Source organism: Emericellopsis cladophorae (genome assembly GCF_022114955.1).
Source record: "Emericellopsis cladophorae strain MUM 19.33 chromosome Unknown NODE_14_length_400046_cov_116_985211, whole genome shotgun sequence".
In the NCBI taxonomy this organism is placed as follows: domain Eukaryota; kingdom Fungi; phylum Ascomycota; class Sordariomycetes; order Hypocreales; family Bionectriaceae; genus Emericellopsis; species Emericellopsis cladophorae.
In genome coordinates, this window is record NW_026250939.1 from 261,770 (window position 1) to 282,134 (window position 20,365).

The window sequence follows — 20,365 nt, forward strand, 5'->3', positions numbered from 1 at the left end:
CTAAAGTGGCGCAGTCCAGTTGCCAATCATCGCAAATCTACTATACCCGCCTATGCACTCGTGCTGTCGTGGAGGTGTGTCGATCAGTATGAATGAGTTATGCAACTACAGTAGATTCTATGTTAGGTGCACAATTCACAAGTAACACGTGATCGATCTTACTGATCTTATCACGTGAGATGTTCATCGTGGCGCATTGAGGCGCAGCGGCGACCGTGAGGCTTGCGGAGACTTAGCCCTACATACGTCAAGGCTGCCTCCAGGTTTCATGGTTCAAACTCAGGGCTAAGAACGGCCCGCTCCATGTCGTGGCGTGGTCGATGCCCTTGTACACATGGCCCAAAGTCAATCCCACGATCAACAACTCAATTCAAGGCGTGCCGATCTCTTGTGGTTTGAATGAACGTCCGTCCGTGGCAGCTGATGTAAAGGTACACGCGCTGACGCCGCTGAGACACGCACGCGGACGGTACCCTACTGACGTGCATCCTGGCAAGCAGTCCCGCAGCCTGTCCGGCTGCCTGCCACCTGCAGGCGCCTTCCCTTCTCTTCCATCCTGATGACTCGACAGAGAGGCTGAGACGATCATCATCTGTAGTGGTCTTTTGCTCGACCCGGCAGCGGCTGACGTCCATTCTTCTACTCATTTTGCACTGCTAGTGCTGCTCAAGCTTCTGCTGGAGTACGAACAACCTTTATCCCGGACTCCTGAGGCCTCGAAACTCTCCAAGGGAAACACCTCCCCTCCCCCGCCATTTACACAGACCGAGCCATCCACTGGACCTATATAACACACCGTCAAGGAAGGAGGCTTCTCCCCTAGGCTGAGCCGGACTCTGCGCACCCAATAATTACTTCATCGCATCATTCCCGGAGCCTAGTGAGCTCTGCCGGTCTACTGGGGCCAACTGTGGCCCATCAATCCCGCCCGCTCATTGTTGCCACCGGTCACCCACTTCCTCGATACATATGTCCTTGTTGAACACTGTGTCCGCTTGCCACCCCCTCAGATATGACCGTTGAATGCAGGGTTGAACCGTCCGTGGGCTCGGAAGAAAGGACGGAGCCGCTGTCGGAATCTGAAATGGATGCTCGCATCAGAAGCATTCGTATGCACGATCCTCAACTGCCCATCAATGACCAGGCCGTGTCTCTGGACGATTTGCAGCTTGAGGAACATCACCACCGGCAGAATATTCGACTGCTAGTCCGTCCATTGACGAGGCTACACAATACTCGTACAGAAGGCCCCAGTGGCAATGATAATTGCCAATGGCTGGCCCTGCGTGCTGAAGTTGCAACCTCTGATCAGCCTGAGCACAAGGTGCTCGCTGTCACACAAACGTCCAAGGACATCAAATTCTCCGTCAGGATTCCCGGGGAGGGCCGAGAGGAGTCATTGCGGCCCCCTTTGTGGTGCGAACTGTACTATGATCCGGCCAGCGACAAGGTTGTGCTGTTGAACAAGTCAGACGTACCCATCACTCTGGAGAAGGCATCGCAGACCCCCCTAGCGAGCCCACCCGGCGAGGGTCGCCGTACAATCAACCCTGGCCTCGCCAAAGCACTTCATCCTGGAGCATGGAGGATCCGTGTCGGGCATCGTGCCGTCCTAGAATTTCGTATCTTGGAGAAGAGACCGGTCACCATCTACCAGCCATTTCCAACGCAGCCGGAAGAAACACCACCCATGACCGGTTCTGACCAGACAGTTTCTACCACCAGCATGAAACGCGCATTGACGCCAGAGGACGACGTGAAACGAGTTAAGCGCCGAACGTCAGATCGCGACAACGAGCTCGATGACGGCGCTATCATGTTCATGAGGCCAGGCGGTGGAACGGCTGATTCCCTCATATTTCCACTACCCAACAACAGAGAGACGAAGGAGTTATGTCCGACCAACAGTCAAGCCCTCTTGGATGCCAAGGAAGGAGAGACGGTGGCTGTGTCCGGAGTCTGCGAGCTGGACAAGTACCAACTCACCAAACATGACCCGATTGCCAGCACAGCGCTCTCTGCTGTATTCACCGCCTCCCACTCACACGTATCAGACGACATTGTTACGGTCAAAGTCCTCAAGACACGTGTGCCCAATCCTACTGATAAGGCCTACGTCCATGAGCGCAATGTCATTCGCCAGGCCGATATGTGGATGAGGGAGTGCCAGAGCCAAGAAGACCTCCAACATGGTTCCATCGTCAAATACTACGGCGGTGATGCACGTTTCTTGTCACTGTACATGGAACACGTCGACGCACAGGACCTTACCGCGGTACCTCGATGGCGCCATGAATCGAGCGACTACTTCCAGGGCACCCGCAATGACGCCCTCCGCATCCTGCGCGATATCGGGGAGGCCCTGAGCTATCTCCATGGTCGCAGCCTCGTACACAACGACATCAAGCCGGCCAATATTCTCTATTCGCCCGACCGAGGAGCCGTGCTCTGCGACTTTGGGCTGTCGACGCCGGCCGCCACGGCGCCCTCTGGCGGCGGGACACCGTACTACGTCCCGCCCGAGTTCATCGGGCAGAGGCTACGTGGCCCGGCATCAGATGTGTGGGCGCTCGGTGTGACCATGCTGTATGTCCTGCGCAAGATCCCATTTCCCGACAGCCGCGCCCGTCGGCGGCACGCTCGCCCCCTATACTGGCAGATCGCGGGCATCAACAACCCCAATGTTCCCCACAGGCAGTATGGCAATGGGCAACCGGCAGCAAACCAGATGAGAGACTGGCTATCCGAGGTCTTTGAAGCGCGCGAGAAACTCGACAGCCGAGACAAGCTAGAACGAGTCATTGCGGAGATGCTGACGCTGAATCCGGACCGCCGGATGACGATGGAGCGAGTGGTACAAGAGGTGGGAGATGAGCGGTTGCACGCCACTTCCTGATTGATATAGAGCTTTGCAGATGTGCTTCTTTGTCGCATTATTTTACAAGGCCCTTCGCACCAGACGCGGGACGTCGTTGCGAGGGTTGAGAGTTGGTTCATTCTCGGTATATACGCTCACGGGGGTCAAACGTTCCACCGACATTGCGCATATACATTTACGGGAGGATGTTGTTTGATACATATGGTTTTACTCGTCAGGTATTGGAAGACGAAAGATGTGGGCAAGTTACAGGCGGGCCGTCGTGCGCGCACGAATGATTTGAATGGATTGAGAGCGTATGCATACTGTGCACGATTTACCAGAGCTTGAATCTACCTTGGGCACATATATAGGTATTAATGAGAACATGTTCAACACTAAAAACAGCGAAAGCGTTGAACCTCCATGTTTTGACTACGCTCTTTTGAACGCATTGCAACGCTGACTGGATGGGCCATCGGCCAGTTTTTTCTACGGTAGATTTGCATGACCGCTGCGGCTCTGGATACAAAGAGCATTGCATATCTTTGAAAACAAACAAGGCCCTTCTGCAAATTGATCTCTAGAGCGCATGGTAGCATCAACGTGAACAAGAAGCGTGCGGATAGTGGCGCTACAGGGTAGCTTGGAGACAGTCACGTGCATCGCCGACCGCACATGTCGCGGGATACACCCAATCAGTACTTTCCCAACAGGCCGGGACGTTGTTTCCTTCCAACCCCTTATTGACGACATTCAGGATCATGGACCCCGCAAGAAGAGCATTGATCGAGGACCGCCGGTCGCCCAACAAACGCGACGCAACCGCAGCCCGGTTTGACCCAAGTACGCGCGTTACCAAAACTTCACGCACAGAGTATGCCAGGCCAACAAAGAGCAGCAGGGGCGGCCATAACGGCGGTGGAGGCGCACCTCAGCACATGACCGAGGACGAACAGTCACGGAAATTCGTGGCTGACGAGGACAAGTTCGTTCTGAAGCAGTCCAAGACGAAAGCTGATATTCGCGTGCGCGAGGGCCGCGCCAAACCGATCGATTACCTCGCCTTCAGCCTCAAGTTCATCGATCCTGAGCGCGATATCCTCGACGATGAGGACCAGGATCTGGATATTGAAGTGCCTTCTCCCTCTGAGATCGTCCAGGACCTCACAGCGGCGCAATTGAAGGAGCTCCAAAGCGACATCGCCTCGTACCACGTACTGGAAACAAACGCGAAGAATCGAGATTACTGGCAAGCGCTACAGTCGCTGTGTGATAAGCAGATGGCCAAACTTAGCCCCGAGAAGAACGAGGAGCGGGTCGTCAGCAGCGTGGCCGAGGACATCGACAAAATATTGGCCCCGAAAACCTATGAACAGCTCGAGACACTGGAGGGCCAGATCAAGGCGAAGCTGCAGAGCACAGATGACATTGACACGGACTACTGGGAGCAGCTTCTGCGGAGTCTTGCCGTGTGGAAGTCCAAGGCGACGTTGAACAAGGTCTTCGCAGCTGTCACAGAAGCCCGCGTAGAGCGCTTGGAGCAGCGCGGGGCTGTCCTACCCAGCGTGCCCAGGACGTCGGGCTCGACCACAAGTCCCGCGAACAATCCCAAGGAGGTCGATTCGGGGGCCGTTCAAGCGCCCGCGCCGAAACAGGATCGTGCTCAGGCCCCCCCCGGCACTTCTCGCTTTTCGCAGTCAGAGACCGGGGACTTCTCGCAGACCACGAATGCACTATACGATCGGGAGGTCGCGCGCGGCGTAGAAGAAGGCGAGGAGGTCTTCACGGCGGAAGAGTCCGTGCCGACTGGTACGAAGCCGCAGTGGGCAGACAAGTACCGACCGCGTAAGCCTCGATACTTCAACCGTGTGCAAATGGGGTACGAGTGGAACAAGTACAACCAAACACACTATGACCAGGACAACCCGCCTCCCAAGGTCGTGCAGGGCTACAAGTTTAACATCTTCTACCCAGAGCTTATCGACAAGACCAAGGCACCCACCTTCAAGATCATTCGCGAACATGGGAGACGGCGCGGCGAATCTTTCGCGGCCGCTGGCGAGGAGGACACGTGTCTCATTCGCTTCATTGCTGGCCCGCCATATGAGGACATTGCATTCCGTATCGTGGATCGAGAATGGGACTACAGTGCGAAGCGGGATCGAGGGTTCAAGAGTTCTTTTGATAAGGTAAGTGGTACTCGTCGTGCAGCCTGGACGGCAGCTTCACCCGGTGGCTATGAGTTTGATAATACCACGGTTTGTCGTCATTGGGGCATCCGCGGCGCAGGGCTGATCCGCGGATGCGCATTCTGCATATGCGATTAATCCTTGTTGTACACGCAGCTGATCTTCCACACAGGGCATCCTACAACTACACTTTCAGTTCAAGAAGGTATGGACCCCATGGAGACACCCGAATATTGATGTGATAGCTGACATGTTCTCTGCAGATATTTTACAGGAAATGACCAACAGGCCATTGCGACGGATGTTGTGCAAGTCGTATGGCCGCAGTGTGGCCTCGCCTGCAGCTTAGTGCCAAGGACGACTTCGACGCTGGCCAAAGTGAACGGAGACTTCTTAGAGGGCGGATCAATTAACCGAGGTGGTACTGGGAAGACAAAGGCTCTTTGCTGCATCGTGGCGTATTATGCTTGTGGCCCCAAACTTCAGACCACCCACGGATCCGTGCGATCCTGCAAGGCCTGTGTGGGCTTGTCCAGATTTCGAGAACGTGTTTGTGTCACCGTGATTCAAGTACTCTTGTGTCACGTTGGTGGATGTGAGTCAGCCTCTGAAGATGCCCCGGCCCAGCGTCCAGCGTCCGCCGAGCACACCTGGCGGCAACTTGTGGACAGAGACAAGACGATGCTGTGTGCAGCATCATGCCGGAAGCCTGCCACAGCGCGCCGTTGCAAGGGCGGGTTTGCGGCGGTGAAATGGCGCTTGTCGCAGTCTTGTGGAACATCTTGGAATTCTGGAAGACCGGAGCTGGGGCGGTGCTTGTCTGGCGAGGCCCCTTCTTGCGACCCATCCTGCTTGTTCTTGGCTTGTTTGCAAGGTCTGGCGACCTTTGAGGCTGCAATTGACCACCTCGGTGAATGCGACCGCCTCTTTTCCAGACCGAGGACAAGCGCGGCTAAGCCGTGCCTGCGATGACATTGACCCAAGCCCTGCCCGCTCCCAGACATGCTCGTTTCGAACAACGTGGCGCCTACCAAACGATATACTGCATCGATTGAAACATACATGGCCCTAGTTGAACTCAGCTTGCGACGACTAGGTCAGCCTCAACGGAGCGGGTCAGGCCAGCCTCAGTTACCCTTACTGGATAATGAGACAACAGTTTTGCCATGTTAGGGCGCTCTATCTAGGCTGTGTTGCCGCGCGATGCAACGTCCCGATCCTGGAGCATCAGGGCCCATGCGGGTAGCCTTGTGATTGAGCAACAAACGGCAAAGGCGTCTCTGACAAGTGACATGAGTGTTTTGATACTGAAGACCATCTGCTCCCAGGGCCGGGATTTGAACGCGCAGGCCGTGAGACTGGCTGCGACGAGCTCCATATCTGGTGATCTCTTACAGGGTCTCAAGCTCATTCTTCCTGTCAACCCAGCCCGCGAAGCGTCGCGTCAGGGCACTACTCGACCTCTGCGACAGGACTCGACAGGTCGCCTAGGCCCTGGTAGCGAGCCTTGCTATTGGGTGAGACAGCATCTAGGAGAGCATGCTTATGGCACTGCCCTATGCGGACGCGATGCCTAACCTAGCCTGATGTCTTGACGAGCAGCGTGGATCCATTTCGGCGTTGACCGAGAGCCGCACCAATCCTTCCAGGTGCGCTCTCCGAGATAGGTCGCGGCGACGCAATCAGATCGCCTGTCTGCAGCGACGCATCTAGAAACAAACGACAGCTATGTCTAACAGTCGAGCGCTAGTACTGTTTGCATGGGGGGGGGGGGGCTGCACTTGGGCGGGGTGGCCCATACACTCACTCACTACTTGGTGTGCAAATGCACGTAAAGTAGCTTAATTTCCTGGGACGACACCTACTTCTCCAGCCTGTAATTAGTAGCTCACCTCACCTGGCACGGACCGCCCTCCGACTGATAGGCAAGCGTCACTCTGGTTCAGCAAGCCGCCGCCATGCGGCAGTGGAGGCTCAGTGCACAAGAGAGTCTGTTTCTCCACGCACACAAGCCTTATGCACAGAAGATACACAGACACGCCGCACGCACACAAACGCGGAACAACTGGCCAAGCAGCTATTGGGCGTGCGGTTTCCCCCAAGCTTTGACCGCTGCGCTTGTCCATCTACCGATCGTCAGGCCAAGCCTGGGGCTCAACAGGTAAGGACAGAGCCAACGGCCAGGGAGGCCAGAGTCTTCAAGTTTTACGGGAGACCCCCACCCCGTGCAATTAGGAGCAAGTCACACCCGTGGTCCCCTGGTACCTGGGTACCTGGGTACCTGGGCCCTCTCTCTCTCTGGACTACGTTGGACTACGTTGGACTACGCCTGCTACGACTCCCTTGATCATTCTGATATCTGATATCTCACATTCGAAGACCTGAATCCCCAGAAGATACTCTATCCTCTCTGCTGGCTTCCGGATTCATCTAATATTCTTACATAGTCTTGACGACTGTGGGTGGTACAGTCTCAGTCATCTACCTGGACTAGTCCACAAAACGACAAACGACCCCAGACTCGTGTTTTTGGATTTGCCTCAGCACATTGTTGTTGTCGTTGTGCCAATAGCGACACCCGTATTTCTCGTCAGCTCACTTGGACCACCTTTGGGGGAGCACAGAACCTGCTTTCCATACCCATTGTTCCGTCGCATCCCACAGAGCCTTGACTCGCTCTATGAAGGCTTTAGCATACCCGTCATTCTCCAGCGTTTTTGAGAGCGGCAAGACAGTTACAAGCCTCCTCGTTGAGTGGATGGCCAGGATACCACGTTGTTTCAGCATCGACAGGTTACATACGACGGGCGGCATCATCACCAGGCTGACACCTGCGCTCCTACCGTTCCCCAACTGACGGGTTCGTCGGTTGCCCGGGGGCGAGGAACACGAACGCGTGGGTCACTCTGATACACTTGACGAACATTCTCGGGCGTCGAAAGCAACACGTCTCTGAGTCTTGTGCCTCCAGTTAACCTTCCCTCCCGCCCTGTTCTTGACGATGGAAAGCCACTCTTACTCTGAGGATGGGATCCAACCCCAGAGCCACACGAGTCCCCTGCTTCCCGAACCTGGCGAGCAATCATGCTCCACGTCAGAATTTGGCCGTTGTATGAAGCCCCCTCTGGCACAGCCAGTGGCAGCTGCTGAGCAGACATCGAAAATACCATCCCAAGGCGAGGGCTCGCTGAGCCAGGCGTCTACTGTGGCGAGACCAGAGGCGCCCGGTCAGAGCCAGGTCGAGCGAAACAAGGAGCAGAATCACCAGCGACACCAGCTCCATCCGATTCATAGCCCGAAGACCTCAGCCCCAATGCCCGTCTTCGATTCCGAGACGCTCCATCACAGCCACAACTCCCCTCGACAACTAGAGCCTCTGGCCCCTCCATCTACCTTCCACTACAACCACTTCAGGAACAATCACATGTGGTATACCAGCTCCAGTGCGAGAGACGACTTGCACCAGTTCGGGTACGGCGACTCACCCACGTCCGCTAGCGGCGCGACAACGCAAACCTCAAACTTCTCACCCGCTTCGCCGGCAGCTACCTGCTCATCTACGGGAAATAGCTTCCACACCCACGGGATAAACGACAGGCTCGCACCAGAGAGCGTCTGGCGAGAGCACAATCTTTCCACCCCCTCGTCAGTCGATGGGAGCTCTGCGATCAAGTGCTACCCTGGCAGCAGCGCTGACTCTGATATTGAGGTCGGAAGCAACAGTGGATACGATATCTACCCGGACCCTGGCGAGGGTACAGATCGGCGTCTCGAGCCCCTCGATCCAGTAGACGACTCCATCTACACGGAGTTTGATGCCATGGCTGGTGATCTGGCGTCCGGCCCCGATTCACAAATGGGTAAGGATATCCCTCGATGCTTGCAATTCTGGATGAGAGGCTGATGCTGTTTATTTATTAGTCGACCGGTACGGTCTACAAACAAACGGTGGGCGGGCTTCAGAACCGCCCATGGAGCCCTCCGCCTCGACGATCCAAGCCAAACCGGAGGAGCCCTACGCGCAGCTGATTTACAGAGCCTTGAAGAGCGCGCCGGGAAATTCGATGTCACTGCAGGACCTCTACACATGGTTCCAGAGCAACACAGACAAGTGCAAGCGCCAGGGGAAAGGTTGGCAAAACAGCATCCGTCACAACCTCAGTATGAACGCAGTAAGTCGCCAAGCTGAACTGTTCGGTAACGAGGAGCAAGATGTTGATTTGTGACCTCTGCAGGGGTTCACCAAACGTGACCGAAAACAGGCTTCGGCGGCCGCCGCTATCAACATGGCCCCTGAGATGGGCCAAGCATCCCTGCAAGAGACTGGTAGCAGCAACGAAAAGCGCTCGACGGAATGGACATTGACGGACGAGGCCATTCGGAGCGGCGTCCAAAGCACGACGCGCTACCGCAACAAGAAATCGGAGGCCATCAGAAACAGGGATCGGTCCCATGCCGCCTCTCCACAATCGTCTTACTATCACCTTGGTCAAGGCACGGTCCCCAGTAGTGCGACAGCGTCACGCAACGGCTACTGTGCTTATCGCGTCACCAAGCCACGTTCGGGGCTTCGAATGGCACTCAGATCAGGCTATATCCCTCGCACTTCGTCGCCTGCCGAAATGTCTTACTACCACAGCACCCTCCTTAGCCAGGCCTCGCCTGCTGCAACTCCCATTCCAGGCATGGGGATGGAGCCGCACCATTTCGAAGGCCCCTTCACAGCGGACAAGTACGCGATGATGATGAGCGACGGCAGTGGCATGGTCCACCACCAGCCTACACAATCTCCTTTTGAGATGGAATCGCAGAACCTTTTCCTGACGGACCCCCATCCGCCACAGCACCTGACTCCCCCAGAGCACTTCTCTTACGGTGACCACGATATGCGCATGGGATACCACGCCCCCGGCGACACGCACGTGTCGATGCCTGTCACGACGGCTGATTTCGACCCTACTCTGACGCATAGCTTCTGCGACTGGGACCCCCAGGGGCCTCGTTTCTGATCTACGTTTTTGCATGAAGCATGGAGCACAGATCCCGGTTCGTCGTTCCACGGGAGGGCGCTAGGTTTCTGACACACGGGATCATGCTCGTTTCAGCCACGACGGCAACACACGTGACCCCTTGGCGCGGTCGAAAGAGCTTCTCGTTCCACAGCTGTTTACACAATGGTTTACACAATGGTTTACACAATGGTTTACACAATGGTTTACACAATGGTTTACACAATGGCACGGGCGTGACTAGTGTTACCGGAGGTTGAGTTTTTCGTTTACACGTGCTCGGACACTGGATGACAAAGGGTTTCTCTCGGCTGATAGTATCCTGGTGTCTTGTCTTTATTTTGTCTGGTCATAACGGCGTCTAAGGGGAGGGAGGGAGGGAAAACCAGGACAAGATAAATGGTGGGATTTATCTTTGACACTGGACAGCGTGGTAATTCTGGATGCGGAATGAATTGTCAAAAATACTGCCTTTTCTTGGCCTCATCTTTTTCGTTTGTATCTATTTACCAGACATCGCCAGCAATAGACTTTCTCACTCGATACTACTATTTCGTCTGCTGCGCGGAGATGCGGGTGTGGCTAGGTCGCAGAACAGTAAAGGGGTCGTCCGTCAACATACCATACATAAGCAGGGATGATCTGGGTGGACGCCAAGCGCTGCATGACGAAGGATCTCCCGTCCTAAACCAGGATCAGGGTGGTAGCGGCCGTTGGGAACAAGTCGTGTCTTGGGATGCAGGGTGCCACACACGGACTTGTAACGTGCGCCTGTCACCAAGGGAGGAGGGGGTCCTTTGGAGACACCAAGAACGTCAACAGCGGAGCAAGCAGATACAGATCTTGAAGGATCTACAACATCGGCCGAACTCGGGACCTGACCTGGGGAAGCATTCAGGAATAGGTAAGTCGAGAGAAACCTCTGTAGCAACCCGGGTCATTGTGAGCTTGAATGCCTCGGTCAGTGTCAGTACACATTCTCATGCTCTGTTCACGCTCGTACAGCCACAATCTCTCTCTGCGCCATTATTAATAGTTGCGTAAAGCCTTTTTGGGGGCTTAGACTCCGAGGCCTTATACAGCACGACACGTCGCTGAACGAGCTGCATATACATGTGAAAGTGCATGTAGTGGTGCATGTTTTAGGAAAGGAATTCGCACTCGTTCCCTCGCGCAACATGTTGTAAGGCTAGCACTGCAACGGGTTCGTTGCGATTCAGGGCGCAATCCTGCCAGTTCGTGCCTCCGCCAAGGTTGTGAGACCGACAAACGCAGACTGATATCGACCGTCTGCTACATATGGACTGTACTGGGCAACGCAGCTCGCATGTCGGTCGGCCAGTCGGATGCACTACCCAAATCATGTCGACAGGGGTTAGTGCAGTCGCCAGAGACAGAAAACCATGATAGTGGTGGAAATTATGATCCGGATCCGCGACAACAACGCATAAGGGTAGCACTTCCGCAGTCCCGGAGTCGGGACGACAAGGCAGCCTCCGTGCAAAACCTAGACTAGAATCCCGAGTGCTAGGAGCGTCGTCGATCTGCTATTGCGAGCTGCTTTGAATCTTTGATAGCTTGCGGCGCCGCAATGGCCACCTCGGCTCAGAGCAAGACGCAGAATAGTAGTATATGGTAGTCAAGAACCGCATCGACCTGGCCATGTTGCGAAGACTGGAGAGCCGCCGCGGATAGCGAGGCAATTTGGCGACATTCAACCACGCGACGGCTTCGCAGTAATTGCACGGTGCGTCGCAGGCTGTGGCATGCATGCCTGGAGCCGAGCTTACCTAGATGCTCTGCATAGGAGCTGCAAACCGGGGTGATAGCATTTATGATTGATATGCAGCTGAGGCTGAAATCCGGACACGGGGCAAAATCCACCAGTATAAAAGTGACAGGTCAGCTCGCACCGTCAATCTGGCCAAATCCGAGCAGGATAGACGCCGGCCCAGCTCGTCAAGGCAAATGGAGACTCGATGTTTGATCGTGCTGTAGTACCGCAGATGCCGCGCGCGCTGGCGTCCAAGGGTCAAAGATTCACCCGCGTTGATGTGCCTCCTTGAAGATCTTCCCAGCAGCCCGCGTGAAGATCACACTGGTAGTGGTGACAGCGGCTCGTTGGCCAAGAGCTGAGTGTGCACATGTCGTGGACGCCGCCTCGGCGTTGATTCTGACAGTGACAGCTACACACGATGCATTTGACAGACCGAAGCTGGCCATTGGCCAGTTCAATACACGTCGCACATGCAGCTGCCAATACGCAGTACCAAAGGAGAACAAAGTCCGGGAGGACAGGGACAAGGATTCAACGCAGCATATGCTTGGGAGATCCACAGCACATCTTTGTTGGTTCCACAAGGGACTAACAGGCCATGCTTCAATCAACAGCCTGCGGCTCCAGCGGCTCCAGCTGGTCGTGCGTCGTCTGTGCGTGCGCAATCAAAGTCACGCTCCTGCGTTCCCCAGGGAAAAGAGCTCGCCTGTGACGGAAAGGCCATCTTGAAGCCGAAATGTCTAAGCCATTCCTTCCTCGAGGCAATTGCCCAGCATACCTTTCACTTGCGCGAGATCCAAAGGACTGGTCTGATTCGTCGAGTTGGAGTCGATCCCAAGGCTGACGTCTGCATCGGCAAGTAGACATAATTAGCTACTTTACTCTGTAGCTTGAATCACTTGCAGAGCCGCGGCACGAGCCGAAGTCTGCCGTCCGTAGTGGACATACCCGTTTTCCTAAGCTACCGTACACTCAAGACGAGCGAGTCCTTGACAAGTGCGGCGGCCACAGGGCAGCTGTCTTGTGATTATCGACATGCTGGACACCGCCGAGTCTCCGCAAAGTTGTCAGCGCCCTTGATACTGTGCGGGGAACGAAGTAGCGGGTTGCATATGACTTGTCGACGACAAACGCGAGTGGTGTCTGCGGACACCAGTCCAGTCTGCTGGTCTGCTGGAGACGGGACAACCCGACCAAATGCAACCCCCCTCCCCGCTCGAGGGTAGCGGAAGCCCTGGTATCCTTGGAACATCTAGAGCTATTAATGAACCAGGGACCTGGCGCAAGTTTGCATCTGCACTATCCCTTGCCGTGACCCTGGCCACCTGAAGTCCTGGGCGGATTCACAGAACCACATAGGCCTTATTGCATGTGACATGTATCTTTCTCGGCAGCGGGTTCTTCTTTCGCAAGCTCGAGTGCATGCTCTCGAGGCTTGACTACGTCGATCGATGCCTTGGTAATACCACCCATGCAGATGAGACAACAATACGTCGTATGGCACACGCCAGTACAAGACGCCCCTTTCTGTGGGTTCACTCATAATTTGCATCTGACGGCCTGGGATGTCTGCCCGATGAGGAGTGAGTGCACGACAATGACGAAAGGCGGACCGAATCACCGCGTACCAATTGCAACTGCATCGCCTAATGAGATCCAACAGCCCTGCCTGCCCTCTTTCAAGGGGGCTGTGTCATCGATTATCCTGGGAGACAACTCACAGGCCAATTGTTTCCAACTGACACGAGCATGGTCAAAATTTGCGCCTCTTCTTGACGGGCCCAGCCGCTGCTTTTCTCTCTCGCTCTCGCTTGAGTTCCTCTCGCCGTCTATCAGCCCTCTCCGTAGAAGTCTCCCTATCGGCAGAATCGACTTCCTTTGCCTCGGTTCGGCCTCGTTCACCCGGTGATGTACTGTTTGCTTTTGCTGTGACTTCCGCATCCTTACTCTTGCTGATCATGCCAAGCTTCAGTCGGCCCGAGGGAGCTTTGTCGCCTGGCTGTTTATCGACGTGGCCCGACTTGTGTGTAGCGGCAGGTTGCCCAGACGTGGCCTTTTTCGTACCACCAACGATGTGTCCCAAACGGGGCTTGGCTGGGGTTCTTTGTGTTGGGCGTTCTGGAGGTGAGGAGGTGGCTTTGGCGCCCTCGCCATCTTTACCGCTAGCGTCGGATGCAGTGTCGGAGGCCGCTGTATCTTGTCCAGCCAAAATCGCCGTTGCCTTCGTAGCACGACTTGGTGATCGATCAGCTCTTGCCTGAGGTTTCTTTCCTATTGCACCAAGGCGTGGCCCTATCACCGCAGCTTTGGCCTTTGGTGATCTCGCTACAGGTGTACCTGGCCTCCTGACGCGACCCGAGTCATCTTCGTCTTCGCTAGCAGTTGACGCGTCGTCTTCAACTGCCCCCGCGACTTGGTCGATTTTGCTGGATTGTGAGGCGGCAAGATGAGGGGGCGTAGCCTGCACCTGAAACCCATCGTCATCGCCACTGTTCTCCTCGGGCTCAGGAGAATCTGACAAGGCAGGTCTGCTCACTCTGCTCTGCTCCGGGGCAGAGGGCATTGTACGCTGCGGCAACCGCACAGTTCCTCTCAGATCCAGCCACCAGCCGTCCAGTTTCGGAGAGCTATCCAAGTCGAGCGATCCGTATCGAGTGCGCTGCGAGAACACATCCTGTACCAGCGTTTGGATGTTCTCGGGCGACTCGTCTTTGTACAATTCGCTCTCCCACGTATGAAAATCAAACGGGGCAAGACCCTTAACTTTAGATTCTGCGGTAGCTCTGCTGACCTTTCTCTTCCCAGACAAGGTGTGAAAGACGTGTTCGAGACCTGTGCCAGTTGCTTCAAGCTTGTCCGACAACTTCGTGAGCACTGCATCCTTCTGTGCAATCCTGGACACCAGAGACTCTATCGCACGGTCGCGGGAATGTTGAGCCTGTATAAGCGGCAGTACAAACGAGGTGGCAAGCTCTGAAGGTGGAGCTTTGGACAATTTGAAAGGCCACTTCAGGGGCTGCAACCCTGGGATAGGGCAATGCGCCTTGAGAATCAGACTCTCGCCTTCTGCGGCGAGGCTCAACGTTGCCTTTGTGTCCTCAGTGTGCACAGAGCTGATTGCTGCCCGCAGCATCTCGAGTAACTTTGTCATGTTCTCCGAGGTTTCGCTAGGATCAATCGGCGCTTCTTGAGACCACGCTCTCATACAGATGGCCTTCCTGTCGAGCTTATCGATCCACATGTTGGCCAGGTCTGTGACACGCAAAGTGTACGCTGCCGTCCCGGTCTCGAATGATGCAAGTAGCGCCGGCAGGTCAGAGCGACCTGACAACGGTAGCGGTTGCCACATTGCACTTGCAGTCATAGTCGGCGATGAGCGCTGGTCACGGCTCTGGCAGTTGGCATGAACTGTTCCCACGCGAGATTTCCTGGTCTGGATGCTATGACCATGGGCTGAAGTTGTCAAAGCAGCTCGCGTCGCAACCCGCACCAGCCAGCACTATGCGACACTCACCGCTGTCTCAGGCCCTTGTTCTTTCCACGATGTCTGCACTTGCCGGGTGTCAGGACTCAGTTCTCAGAAGCCGGAAGAAGCCGGAAGATCCCTGACAATGGATGCTGGTGCGCTGTGCATCTGCGGATCCCACGTGGTGCTGTCGATGCCGCACTTGTGCGAAAGCTACGACCTATGGGCGTGCTTTTAGTGCAAGACACGCCAGGCCCCGTCTGTGTGTACTCGCGGCACACAGCGTCATTTGCAAGAGCACCAGTCTCGCAACGACGTCAGACAGATGTCTCGTATGACTGAATGTCGTCCTTTGAGGTTGTTGTGCAAGTGAGGAGATGGGGAGTGAGTCGTCAAGAAGAGTTAGGGCAACAACCGCGTCTTGCATGCGCGACGTGGAAAGTCAGCTGATGTTGACGTTGCAGGGTCAAAGGCACGGCGGCAAGACCAATTTCGTCAGAATCTCCAGCTCCGCGCGTGAAACAACCAAACCTGGCATCATGGAGCTAGGCTGGGCGTAGTCTGAAATATTTCCGAGCTCGCTACCACGTCTACTCTCACAATTCGTAGTTATTAACCTGCCTGCTGTCCGTCACAACTCGGGCTTCGAGCAGACCGCAGGCGCGCGCTGCTTGGCTAGCCTAATGTGGCACTAGCGCCAACCGACCAATCTTCAAATCTTGGTTGTAGACGAATTCCTCCCTTTGCACTGCTCGGAGAACATTGTACCGAACCATCATTGATTGGAAACTTCAAAGCAAAGTTTCTCGGCCGAAACGCTCCCTGCGCGATTGAGTCGCATTGCCTCCAGTACTGAGGTCGGGCTGAGCTTCCCAATCGTCTTGACACGGGGAGGCTTGATCAGACCCTCTGAGAGCAGTCTCGGAAGTTCGCTGTATAGCTCGGCGCTGAGTTCGTGGTTTTCCATCATCACCTGAAGCGGTATCAGAGTCCAATCCAAAGAAGGTGGAGACTAGGTCAGAAATGCAGGACTCACCGGCCAATGCGCTGTGCCGCGATAGGTGTGAGGTTTTGGGAATGCCGTGAACACAAATACGTCTGTGATTGTGACGCTCTTCGGGACATCCTGGGTATTAGTCTTGCCCGGCCTCACTGTGCAGAGAGCCCCGTTGCCTCCGTTCAAAGCAGACGCCGCAGTCGAGGAAGAACCGGCTGAGCCAATCGTGTCAAAGACATGGCCAAGTGTGGGAAGCGTACTCTGGATCTTGGCTGCGACCTCAGGATCTCTGTAGTCAAAGACCTGAGTCGCTCCCACACTCCTCACGAAATCGAAGTTCTGGGGACTGCACGTCGTGGCCACAGTGTAGCCATGCAGTCTGGCTAGTTGGATGGCGCAATATCCAACAATGGCTGTCGCAGAAGTCGTCAGCATCACAATACTCTCATAGAAGTTGGAAAGGAGGTAGCCATACAACTTCCACCCCATACGAGGATAGGGCGTCCAGAGCCAGGAGTGTCGCGAGGAAGTTTCAGCGTCGTATTGGAAAAGAGGGCCAGATAGGCAGTGTTCATCGCGAGCGGAATGGCGCAAGCCTCATGGTGTCCGATGCTTGCAGGCACTTTGAAAGACAACCTTTCATCAGCGATGCAGTGTGTTCTGCAAATGTCAATATGGGCGTCAGGGGGCCCTCTGTGAAGGACAACACTCACGAATACGCTCCAAGTCCCTTGATTTCACCTCCCCAAACCAGAGCAGCGATTCTGTCACCGACTTGCAGCTTTTCGACACTTGGGTGTGTGTGCGTCACGGTACCAACAAAGTCGCAGCCTAGGACTGCCCCATCCCCGAATGCCTGAAGATCGAAAGCGAGCCCTATGATGAGTTGAGCTGGAACGTCGTTCAAGTGCACTGACGAGAGACATACTGTCGGTAGGATTGAAAGCAGCCAGTTCCACCTTGACGTAGACTTGGTGGGCCTGCAACTTAGGGAGGTCAACTTGAGCGAGGACCAAGTCGCTTTGTTGCTGCGTGACGGCGGTAGCGGTCCTGGTGGCACTGCCGGGGGAAGTCATTGTGTTCGCAATTGGGTTCGCACGGCGAATATTGGAATGTGTGAAGCGTGGCGCGAGGGTAAGTGAAGCCCTGCTCAATATGCGGCAGGCTCCAATGCGCATCTGCCCATACCCCAATGGGCTCATACGTGCCTTCTTATGTCCGCTCTGGAGGTCGACTTCGTGCCGCCTAGAGGCCCTACGTAATGCGACGGGCTCAGACGTGTCGCTTATCAATCCCAAGGCTCCAGTTGAGGCCAAAGTTGCCTCGCATACCAAATTAGATTGAGACCGATCTCGGACCGTTTTGCAGGCTGGATGTGGAAAAGAACAGAGGGATATGCGTGGGTCGCAACAATGTGTGATTTTCCAGTTTCGTGTTCACGAGTTTGTAATTCATGGCCCATTGAAGTGTCACCTCGAATGTTTAAGCCGGGACTAGCCGAGCTACTGTCTTCATGTCCATCGCGTACGTACATGTACATGTGTAGTTTCCTGCGTGGAGTATTAGAGTCTGGCAGTAGCGTTGGCGATATGACAAATTGCCATGCACTTTTCTACACACGTGCTGTTCATGTCTCAGAGCTGATCAGCTGAGCAACTATCATAGGATGGTTCACGTCCACCCACATACGGTTCAGGTTGCAACGGTCACCTTCGCCCAGTAAACGACGGTCAAAGTTCAGCTCTGGTCAGCAGCCGGCAGAGTCAAGATGTGTGGTCATTGCATCTAGAATCCTTTGATATTCGGTTCTCATATATGTCTGCTCTTCCAAGATGTCTTCCCAATAGCAGAAACCATGGAAAATCAGACATTAGGCTCGGGATTCTCAGTGTTTCCCCGACCCTCCTGAACTATCATGCTGCCCACTGACGCTGCGTGGCGGAACTGCATGGCCGCGACGTAGTCGGGGTCCTTGTACCATGCTTGCACTGCTTCTTCGCTCGGGAACTCCAGGATGACCATGCGATCTTTGAATGTATCGCCCTCAAGTGTCGAGATGGGATCGCCACGCGTGAGGAACCGACCACCATGCCGTTTCACAACCGCTGGCGTCAAGTCGGTGTATTTTCGATACGTGGTCGGGTCGTGGACCGACATTTGGCACACAACGTAGGCGACCATGTTTGCTGATATTTAATGTTTGAACTGGATCTCTGCTTTGTGTTGGGATATGACGATTTCCGCGGAACCAGCGTCACGAAAGACTTGACGCTTAATACATCTCGAGTTGCTGCAATTGAATTGGAGATGCACCTCCGGTCTCGGTGCTGCTTGAGGGCCGAGAGCGCAACATCAATTAGTAATGCTTAAGCTTAATAATTGAATGCGGATGTCACCGGCTCAGTGAGAAGAGGAGAAAGTCTGTGTCAAGGAAATTCCTTACCTGGCTCGACTGTAAAAATGACATGCCACATGCCAAGGTGCGTAAATCGAGGCGAGGCACTCGGGGGTCCTGCACGACGATGTCGTGGATCCCAAGTCCGACGGAGGGAGCGAGTGGCCCTAGATGGGAGCAAAAAAAAGAGCTTGAAGAAATACCTGTCGTGATGGGCCTCGAGATTCAGAATCAAAGGAGGACGTAACTATCGAGAAGAACATGTGCTGCATACACATATGTCAATGCTGGTGCAACGAACGGGCTGCAGCAGCACGCAGGTATTCTGAGTCTGCCAAAGAAATACGAAACCATTTATCTCGATTAAGGCGTCCTGCGAAATGAAACAGTGTTCCATGGCTCCGTCTCAGAGTTGGACGGTCCCAGTCATCGCAATAACGGCACTGCCCCCCAGCGATACCTTTTCGATGTTGGCCAGGCCGTTCTCCAGTTTCGACTTGACTTCGACCACAATGTCGCTCTTTCTCCCCATCTCTACCCCCTGGGTGATCTCGAACCTGGTCATGTCTCTGCCAGCCTGTTCCTGCATGGCTAGATAGGCTCCAAGAGTGACGGCTGCAGAACCTGTAGCTGGGTCCTCGGATGCTAGTTCGACCATACGCGCCCTTATGTGCTCGACGGACTTGCGATCCTTGTCTACATTCCTGCCATCACCTTTCGCTTCTCCGTCTCTTCCGTCCTTGGGAACATAGTAGTAGCGGTAGCAGAAGCTACTTCCCCATGGTCCCTTGTCGAGTAGAAGGCCTTGGACAGCCTCGTCAAAATCCAACCGAGAAGCTGTCGATACGCGAGACAGGTGTTCGAGGCTGGGCAATTTCACCAGCAGAGCCGTCATGCCCTTCACGATGCTCACGGCGGGCGCCTTCAACTCCGCTTCGCGAATGATCTCGTCCAAGCTCAGCGAAGCGACAATTGCGTCGTGTGCTTTCTGAAGCGAGGGGCTGTCGAGATGTTCGACTTGACACTGCAGGACGTCTGCCAAGGTCCGCGAATGTATGTGCAGGTCGTGAGCGACAGTGATCTGGACCGGGTCGGGCGAGCCCGACTGGGCATGACTTCCTGGGAGTCGTCTGATGGGAAAGATGCCAGCCTTGAGCTGCAGGGCGTTGGTATCCCATCGCAAATGATTCATGATAAGATGAGCGGTGCCAATGCTCGGGTGCCCTGCGAATGGCAATTCCGTCTCCGTGGTGAAGATGTCCGCCCGGCATGGGGCCTTCTGTCCGTCGACAGACATGCGCCTGGTTGACGCGGAGTCGGGCACATGCAGGAAGACCGTCTCTGAGAGATTGAACTCGCGCGCAATGCGTTGCTTTGCTTCCTTTGGCAGTCGTTCGCTCAGAGCCGCAGGAACTAGAACAACGGCAAGAGGGTTGCCACGATACCTTTGCGTGGTAAAGACATCGACCGTGACAAAGTCAAGTGTCAAGGCGCCGCCTTCGTGTTCCTGATGGCTGCTCATGATGTGCTTCTGTGGTTGGTGGCAAGCCAGCTGTCCAAGCGTGCGTGATGTGCGTGCAAGTACTGGACGCTGCTTCTGTCGAACGTTGCAAAGAATATGAGCAGTCACTCTGCAACCTTGACGGAGCAATGCCCAACACGAATTACGGTT

General features: G+C 55.0%; 6 protein-coding genes across 6 annotated transcripts; 3 read left to right on the forward strand and 3 right to left on the reverse strand.

Moving 5' to 3' along the window:
- Positions 1-1,111: 1,111 nt before the first annotated feature.
- J7T54_008418 (Serine/threonine-protein kinase-like protein) lies at positions 1,112-2,896 on the forward strand (the record flags this gene model as incomplete). Its single annotated transcript, XM_051505454.1, has 1 exon — positions 1,112-2,896. One exon carries the CDS (start codon positions 1,112-1,114, stop codon positions 2,894-2,896), a length of 1,785 nt encoding a protein of 594 aa, XP_051363188.1.
- Positions 2,897-3,621: 725 nt separating this feature from the next.
- On the forward strand, positions 3,622-5,330 carry J7T54_008419 (uncharacterized protein; the record flags this gene model as incomplete). Its single annotated transcript, XM_051505455.1, has 3 exons — positions 3,622-5,049; positions 5,222-5,254; positions 5,313-5,330. 3 exons carry the CDS (start codon positions 3,622-3,624, stop codon positions 5,328-5,330), a joined length of 1,479 nt encoding a protein of 492 aa, XP_051363189.1.
- Positions 5,331-8,050: 2,720 nt separating this feature from the next.
- J7T54_008420 (Fork head domain transcription factor-like protein) lies at positions 8,051-10,058 on the forward strand (the record flags this gene model as incomplete). Its single annotated transcript, XM_051505456.1, has 3 exons — positions 8,051-8,909; positions 8,971-9,221; positions 9,285-10,058. The coding sequence occupies 3 exons, from the start codon at positions 8,051-8,053 to the stop codon at positions 10,056-10,058; spliced, it is 1,884 nt and encodes a 627-aa protein (XP_051363190.1).
- A 3,530-nt stretch (positions 10,059-13,588) lies between these two features.
- Positions 13,589-17,374, reverse strand: J7T54_008421 (uncharacterized protein; the record flags this gene model as incomplete). The annotated part of the gene is made up of 7 exons (XM_051505458.1): positions 13,589-14,025; positions 14,173-15,275; positions 15,350-15,382; positions 15,902-15,981; positions 16,188-16,274; positions 16,338-16,711; positions 17,227-17,374. 7 exons carry the CDS (start codon positions 17,372-17,374, stop codon positions 13,589-13,591), a joined length of 2,262 nt encoding a protein of 753 aa, XP_051363191.1.
- Positions 17,375-18,161: 787 nt separating this feature from the next.
- J7T54_008422 (uncharacterized protein) lies at positions 18,162-18,479 on the reverse strand (the record flags this gene model as incomplete). The annotated part of the gene is made up of 1 exon (XM_051505459.1): positions 18,162-18,479. One exon carries the CDS (start codon positions 18,477-18,479, stop codon positions 18,162-18,164), a length of 318 nt encoding a protein of 105 aa, XP_051363192.1.
- Positions 18,480-19,099: 620 nt separating this feature from the next.
- On the reverse strand, positions 19,100-20,215 carry J7T54_008423 (uncharacterized protein; the record flags this gene model as incomplete). Its single annotated transcript, XM_051505460.1, has 1 exon — positions 19,100-20,215. The coding sequence occupies one exon, from the start codon at positions 20,213-20,215 to the stop codon at positions 19,100-19,102; it is 1,116 nt and encodes a 371-aa protein (XP_051363193.1).
- Positions 20,216-20,365: the final 150 nt, after the last annotated feature.